Raw genomic sequence first — 8,512 nt, forward strand, 5'->3', positions numbered from 1 at the left:
CAGTTCTCTGGAATCTGTTCTCAACTCTATTGGCCATTTCCTCTATATGTAATAACCTTTGAAAGTTTCTTTACTGTGGGGCCAGTGGAATGGCACAGGAGACTAATCCTCCACTCTGTGGCACCAATGTCTCATATGGGCACAGGTTCATGTCCCAGCTGCATCGTTTCTGATTGAGCTCTCTGTGTATGGTCTGGGGAAGCAACGGAGGATGACTCAAGTCTTTGGGACCCTGCATCCACTAGGGAAACCCAAAAGAAGCTCCTGACTCCCAGCTTTGGATCAGTTCAGCTCTGGCTGTTGCAACCAATTAGGAAGTGAACTAACAGACCAAAGACTCCTATCTCTGCTCTCTGTAAAATCTGCCTTTCAAATAAAAATTTTTAAATCTTTTTAAAAAAACTGAAACAATTGTACCAAAAAAAGTTCTGCTTCTTCATCGATTTGTATTTCTGAAATATGTGATCCTTGCAGCCTGTTCGTGTTCATTGCTACCTCGGCAGTCATAGCTGTCACCCAAGGGCAAACAGATCTCCAACTAGCAAGCTCCTTATTTACCAATTACAAAAAAGACGTATTTCCACTGACACATGCTTATTCTGTGTCCTCTAATGCAATTAGTGCTTCCACTTAGGATGCTGTGAAATGCTAGGGAGGTACGATTTTTGGTAATGAGACTCTTGGATTGTCCATCAGTACCAGGCTTCCCTAGCAGTTATGTAACTGGCTGCAGGCTATGCTCTCTCTGCCTATGTTTCCTCATTCGTAAGATGAAAATTGTAATACCTTCTCCCAGCAAGGTTATTATAAGGAGGATCATATGAGAGATGGAAAAATGGCAAGACACAGTACAATCGTGTTACTCTCGGTCAAGGTTACAGAGTTAACGTATATGCTTTCACTTTCCAAATGCAATTTTTTTTCTAATGACTTTCTTCATCTTCGCCCAGCTAGGGTCTCAAAAATTAAGACATTTGACTCTGTCATTTATATATATAAAGAATATATATATATATATATATTTATAAAGAATAATTTGTAACTAGTACTTCTTGAAAGACTTTCATGAAAAGTTTTAAATTATTGGATGTCAGACGTGAAAGGAGTTGATATGCAGACAAGAAAGCTAATCTTCCTTCCACAGAGCACAGTGAAGGTCCCTAGTTACTGTCTACAAAGGAGAAAGTTAATTCACGCTTCCGGAGCTGACAGTACATTCCACACCCCAAGCAGTTACTGTGGCACAGGCAAGCTCTCGAGAGAGAAGACCATCCTGTTTTCATGGAATATGACCTTTTGGTAGAGGGGCGTTTGAAAGTCTCAGAGTGGCACAGTTCGTGTAGACAAGAAGAATAGAAAATGAAATCACGTTACAAATCTTTAACCCTTGGTGACGACAGTGCATACAGTACATGTATATCCCACGTGGAAATTTAAATAAAAATTTAAATAAAAATACAAATGTGTTGGGAAAAGTCTTAAAATTCAAGCCCTTGGTGCCTGGAGAGGACTTTTCTGCTTCCGCTGTGTAATCTCACACCCTCATCCAGAAGTTAATTTATGGGGAGGTTTTAATCTCTTTGTGTCTCTAGAAAAATCCGAAGAACCTATTCACATAGCTCAGTGAGAGGTGCACCAAGATACGTTGACAAAACGAAGCACCATGTAATTTAAAGATGCTCTTTTTATCAGCCAGCCATGTTAATTTCCACTCTAGTTTTAAAAAATCAAAAAAAATGTGTTCCATAAATGAAACTATCAGTGGGGAAAATGAGATCCTTAAGCACTAAGAATATCTATAAACAGTGATAAGTAAAAAATTGAAGCTAAGAAACTTTCCTTATTGCTTTAAGTTTGTTTGTAATTTTAGTGGAAAGAAAATGGTGCAGGCAGAAGACAAAATTGCAAGAATCCAACTATTTAATCTCCAAGCCATTGATGTGTACAAAATGTGTATCTTCTTTATACAAGCCATCCATATTACTCAGATAGTGCAAGGAAAGTAAGCTGGATTTTCATTGATGGCAGGAAAAGGAGGGGAGCAGTTTGGTGGCTGGTTTGATTAAACTAGTGGTCTGAAGACTGTTCATCTCATTAGTAATATTAAAATTCATCCTGGAATGTCTGACTAGACTCAAACTGAATGTCTGAGTAGCATTACTGGCTCTTGGAGTCCTTTGGTCTAACATGGCTGACACGGGCCTATATAACCACAGAAGGACACTGCTGGTCCACTGGGACTCACCTGCATATGATTGTTGCCCCCCCCAACCCCAGGGAGATACAGTTCTGAGAGTGACGTGTGGAGCTTTGGCATCCTGCTGTGGGAGACGTTCAGCTTAGGAGTCTGTCCCTACCCTGGAATGACCAATCAACAAGCACGAGAACAAGTCGAAAGAGGTGAGCCACAGGTGTGGGGGTGCGGACACGGTTCAGCGGTACTGTTTGGGTGCAGGAGTGGAAAGCAGGGCTGTGAGTGAGCTGCTTGTGAACCACCTGCCACAGGGATGCTGGGCTGCCTATCTGCACTTGAAAGGATTCCCACATTAGACAAGAGACAGCTCCCAGCTTCCCTTCCTGCTTGACACCTGTAGGGCTTTGCCGGCCACAGTCTTCAGAGATGTAGTTTTGGTGCCTCTCCCACTTCCGGTGTTTATTCTGTGCCAGACAGTCCCCCCTATCCCTAGTAATTCTGCAGATGGAATTAAGTTGGTCTTCAGGAAGACATTCTAGAGAGTTTGGGAACGCTGCTGAAAAAGCCTGTCATGTTGCCAAGTCAGCACCAGGGGTAACTGCATGATGGTGTCACACGGTCCGTACTTCTGATTGTGTAGAGGTGATTTTTGCAAAAACTCTTCCCACAGCATTTAATTCTAAAATAGGCAACATTTCTATGTTATAGATGTTGCACACATATAAACAAAGAATAAACAACAACAAAAAAAATGTCTTCTTGGAACTATACCGAAAGCGTATAGCTCTAAGGTGTCAAGTTCTGTGCCACCTGTAGAAAACAAAAAGACAGACATCAGTGTTTCCTAAAACAGATGTGTTTCCTCCATTACACCAACAAGATAAGATACCAGCACTTAGACACTGCACAGCGCCATGTGTGAACATCTGGGTCTGACCTCTAGTCTCAATTCTCTGTTCTCCTCTTGGGTCTGCAGGATATCGCATGTCAGCCCCCCAGCACTGTCCAGAAGACATCGCCAAAATCATGATGAAGTGTTGGGATTATAAGCCCGAGAACCGCCCTAAATTCAGTGAACTTCAGAAAGAGCTCACCATCATCAAGAAGAAGATCACATAGGGACGGGCCAGGCCCCGCTCGGCCTCCAGGAGCCGGTCCTCCCCAGGGGAGCGCTGTGGTTCACCTTAACAATCAGCTGATCCCGTGTCCCCTGCAGCCAGCTTCTAAGGTCACTGTCTTTTATTAACTAGATTTCTAAAAATACGTTCCACTCTAAACAATGTCAGAAGCAAATCTGTTCCAGAAGCAGCACTCCTGCCAAGGGCTTTGTTAGCTAGCCACCGCCAGACTGCCACTTGAGGCCACTGTAAACAGAGCACAGGCTCTGGGCGTGGGGAGGACGCGAGGTCCACCTTTGCACACCCAGGTCACCTTGCGCCTCTCAGCGGAGTTCTACTTTGGGCACAGTTTGTGGGCCACCAGGCTCCACCACAGACCCTCCTTGGTTGGTGCTATAAGCCGCATTGGGCCTGCCTGGTTTGCTGGATGTGGTCCCACCACATCCTAGTCTGGCCTCCTAGTCTGCCAAAGCAAGATTCTCTCTGTAAGCGTAATATTGGGAATTATTTGGACCTCCTAGAGGTTTTCTTTGTTTTCCCGCCAGAAATAGAAGCCCGGTATGAAACTCCCCATGCTCCCATATCCTTAGTAAGATTGTCTTCCCTCTCTTTGTTGCCTGGGCATCAAAACCCAGGGTGGCAAATGGCCACAGCTGCTCGGCCAAGTGGCACAGAGTGCAGGGATGGCAGGTGGCAAGCCGGCGCGGCGGGCACTGTGCAGAGCGGGGCAGTGCTGCATCGGGAGTGGGGTGGGGTGGTGTGGGGGAGCCAGTGAAGAAGGAAGGCGTGTCAAGACCTGCCTTCTCATCACATTGACGCCCATATAAACACACATATCCCCACATCCTTTTAGTTTTTGCCTGAACTCACAACATCCGGCTCCTAGGAACTGTTTCAGGAGCTCACAGATGGGAGACACTACAGAGCACACATGCGCAGAAGCACCAGCAGCCTTCTGCTTCAGTTGCTTCACCCCAGAGCAGCCACCCCAGAATGTAAGTGCCATTATTTGTACTGGTTTCTGAAGCTGTCAGAACTCTTCCTGGTTCCAAACACAGACACGTGTGCACACACGCAGGTATGCACACACTCCCGAGTGGCGGGGAAGGTGTATGCATAGCAAGCTGATGGGTTGGAAGCCAAGTGAGTTTTAGGGGGTGCAAGATACACACAGCCCTCCTCTTCCCCACCCTGCCCGGCCTCTTCCTTTGTCCCTGACTGCCCCTGGGATCCCTCCTGGCTTTCAGATGTGAGGGTAGTGCCCTCAATGGTCCATGTGGCTCAAATACAGCCCAGGGTTCAGACAAGGCTTCTGCTGGGCTCTGGGGGACTATCCCATGGAGTGGGTACAGGGGCCTGTCAGCGCTGGCATTAGTCATGGCAGGAGGAACTGTGGCTTACACTTCTGCCCTTTGTAAGTGCTCAGGTCTGTGTCTCAATATGCAACACTGTAGTGATGATTTAGTCCATGTTTTGGGAAAGAGCTTCCCCCTCTAGTTGTTTACTACCCACGAATGTCACTGTTCAGAACTCATACCAGTGCTAAACAACATAAAGGATGAAAAAGGGAAAAGCAGCGTGGGTCTGTCAGTCAGTCTCCTTGCACATTGAGTGATTCATGCGCTTAGAACAAAATGAAAGTATGATCAAGTTTCCCTTAAACGTAAATTGGGATATACAAGGCAGCTCTATGTTATGCAATGTGGTTTCCCCTTAGTTCAGATCTTATGACTAAATGGACCTTTCTTTGGATAGCATGTACCATGGTTGATCAATGCTCAGACTCTTAAGTTCAGTGTTCTTCAGGTACCTACCAATCTTCAGAAGTACAATACGATGGGCCATTTGCACCGCTTTGGGAATTCCCAAGTGAGGCTGTTTGTAATATTCTTTGTTTAAAGAAAACAGCACTCCGTCCCTTAGCAGCCTCGGTGCTAAGCTCTCAGCGAGGAGAGGAAATGATGGGTTTGGCTTTAATTTTATGAACAAGACCTGAAGCTTAATCCTTGCATTCTGGCATAAAGAATGAACATGGCATTGATATTTCACTCATCCAGGCTGTTAGAATTTGCAATTCACATCTTAACTCTGTGCTTAAATTAAAAAGCTTTGCAAAACATCATGACATCTGCAGCATTTAAATTCTGCTTTATTCTTTGTCCCAAAGCAGGCAGTAGTACAGTTCAAGATTAATATCTCATTGCAAGTCTTCCGAGATCATATCAGTTGTATGGAATATTAAATTTCATACAGGCACATGCATTAAGAAAAGCTTCTGCAAACCATTTTTTACTGTTAATTTTGTTGTGCATGGAGCATAATTTATTCATCCCTTCTGTCACTGATAATTATTGGAATTATGTACTTAGGAAGTTAATCCACACCCAGAAAGCACACACATAAAGACCATTCTGCATTCCCAAGTTTGTGTAGGGAAAGGAGCTCTCCCAAATGCAGGAAACCTGGAGGTTTGTTTAGGAAAAAAAAAAAAAAACATTTGTAGCCACGATTGTCACTGTTCTGGATTTGACTGAGTCTGGTTGCAAATCCTTGTACTAGTAACACATCCTCCAAGAGCTGTACCACCACATAGCTGTTCTCAAAAGTTCTTACGTGTGTTTGTCAGGCAGGTGGGTAGGGAGCAGTCAGAGCAGGCCAGTTGTCACAGCAGTGTTTCTACCTTGAATCACCGAAAAGCCTTCCTTTCTCAGAAATCTTTAGGAAGCACATTATTTCTCAAGACATTTGTTGTTGCCACGTTGTCCTGTGTTCCTCACGTGTGGGACCTAAAGTTAACTTCTGTACTGTGTCGTTTCTTCCCAAAGCTAAATAGTGTGCAATGCATTCACAAGTTTTGTTTAACATTTAATAAGGGGGGGGGGGATTTGTTTCCAACTACCCTGCTATCAGAGCCCTCGTGAAAAGTCTTGTATTGTTTCCTCTTTAATCTTCTCTCCCTTGAATATGGGCAGCACAATTCACTTCATTTTCACCTAATAGCTTTTATTTTTAAGTCTGATCAGTGCCACTGAAATAATAAGGGCTTCACAATCCTGGTATCAGGTGGTATCAAGAAGAACGTGGTTGAGTTCTGTGGTGTAAGGAGTCTTCAGGAAGTCCACAGAAAATGGAATTAATAGTACAGTGATTCTGGCGCAAAACATTTCAAAATCCATGCATCGTTTATGCAGAGTGCGCATTTTTTTTTTTGCAAACTTTGTGAAGACTCCTTGTATAGGCCATACCCCAAGGACCCTACAGCTGGATGAGCAGAAGTTAGAACGCAACAATACCCACCAACTCACATACCACCGCAGCTCATTTTGTTCGGTCACATGGGAGTTAGCTCCTGAACATGATACACCCGAAGAATACGCTTGACCTAGTCCATACTGTGTGTGCTGCTATGTGGCATCCTCTGAAGGTGTCACTGATAGCTGCTGGAAAGGGATTCTTGACCTCCGCTTCTTTCCCCACGCCTCCCCAGGTCGCAGCACACCTGGTGAGTCTTGGAAGGACTGGCTTTCCCATCAAAAGGCCAGGGCCCTCTCATGAGACACAGCCCTGCAAAAACGGAATCGAAGATTCCACATGAAAGGAAGTATCAGATACACTGCTCTTATACCATTAAGCCAGCATGAAAGCTTGCCACTAAAATAAAGTGTTACCTCTTTTATGAATAACTGATTTTTTATACCTATCCAAGTCATTTTACTCAGTATTTTAATCTTAGTTCTTTCTTCTGATTCAGTCAGTTTCATGTCAGTTCTGAATACAGTTTTAGTTGGGAGCATTCACAGTTGCATATTTGTCTCAGCAAAGGAAGATACTCTGAAGTCAGGATTTCATATACCAAGATTCTCCTTCAAAGCTTAATGTTGTGCTGCAGAAACTGTACAACTCTGCACCTTAGCCACCATTCTTGTGGAAATACTTTGTAATCCTTAGAGACCACTGGCTGCCTTTCTGTCCTGTTATGTGTAGCCATTTAGAATTGCTTTGCTCCTTAAGAGGGTCTGAGATTCCTGGGTGGCAGAGAGACCCTGCCCTGCTGAGGATTTTTTTTTTTTTTTTGCCACTCTGGGCTGCGTGGAAAGCCTGAGCCTGGCTTCTCAGCCTCTGCTGGGATGGGACAGACACAAAAGGTCCTAGAGGGGAAAAGTCAGGCTTTCCAAGGCAAGAGGAGACAGCTATGCAAACAGGCTGGAAAAAGCAAAGGGGAACACAGACTTGACCAATGTCACCAGGAAGGCAATGGGAGACAATGCTATGAGGCCAGGAAACTTAAAATGATCAGAGAGGATGCTAAAGAACCACTGGCAGTGGGTAGGCACTCCCTAGAGCAAACCCAGCTCCTCTCCCTGCTGTCCCACAGCTGCAACCCCCAGCTCAGCTGCAGTGCTGAGCGACCCTAAGGGATTTGCTTGGCTTTGTTCCCTCTTCCAAGGAGATCAGCCTGAGTCTTTGTACGTGTGTATTAGCGATAGTTTATGCTTCTCAGGTTGCTCAGATTTTACTGGAAATATTTGGCCATACCAGAGTGTAACTGCAGCTGAAGCCTCCCAAGTGAGAGCACTTGCAGATCAGCCCCACTTCCCTTTTCACTGGGGCTCACTGAGGGCTTCCCTGAGCACCACCCAGGGAAAATAGCAGATCCTGGTCAAATCCCAGGCAGGGAGCAGAGGTTCTTGTTGGTTCTATAGCCATGGAGGGAACATAGTCCTGGGAACATCCAGAAGCCAGCCAGTGTGCAGCGTGGCTGACAGAGATGATGAGCAAGTGTGGTTGCCACAAGGCAGGTGGTAAAAACGTCCCACAACACACTGCATCCAAGACTAACCTTCCAGCCAACATACACAGCGTAAGTTAGGGAGGACAATACTCCAAGAGGCTGTGAGGGGCTTCCTCCTGCCTGTCACTGCCACTCCTACACACTGTTCAGGCCCTGCAGCACTCTGTTTAGGAAGGTTAGCCTTGGATATTAGTTTGGCTTTCTGTGTAAACCCAATGGCATCTCCAGGGCAGCCATTGTTGCATGAGAATCACGCCAACTTGGTTTTCCTGGAAACCTGTAGATATGAGGTTGGTTTAGTCTGTTACCCACAAGCAGTGGAAGCATGCAGAGATCTGTGGTAGCCAGGATGGCAGGGAAATTACCAGGAGAGTTCCACTGTTGCATTTTGTTAGAGAAAACACGCCT

At 45.2% G+C, this 8,512-nt stretch overlaps 1 protein-coding gene across 2 annotated transcripts in view; it reads left to right on the forward strand.

Moving 5' to 3' along the window:
* The window catches only part of FER (FER tyrosine kinase), a 214,098-nt gene extending 206,165 nt beyond the window's left edge, over window positions 1-7,933 (forward strand). For both annotated transcript variants that reach the window (XM_040986133.1, XM_040986134.1), the window contains 2 exons: window positions 2,278-2,400; window positions 3,171-7,933. In XM_040986133.1, the coding sequence (XP_040842067.1) occupies window positions 2,278-2,400; window positions 3,171-3,313 (266 nt within the window). In that variant the 3' untranslated portion in view covers window positions 3,314-7,933. The remainder of the gene's footprint in view (window positions 1-2,277; window positions 2,401-3,170) is intronic.
* Window positions 7,934-8,512: the final 579 nt, after the last annotated feature.

The sequence above is a fragment of the Ochotona curzoniae genome, unplaced genomic scaffold, assembly GCF_017591425.1.
Source record: "Ochotona curzoniae isolate NIBS_2020 unplaced genomic scaffold, NIBS_Ocur_1.0 contig_4501, whole genome shotgun sequence".
Taxonomy (NCBI): domain Eukaryota; kingdom Metazoa; phylum Chordata; class Mammalia; order Lagomorpha; family Ochotonidae; genus Ochotona; species Ochotona curzoniae.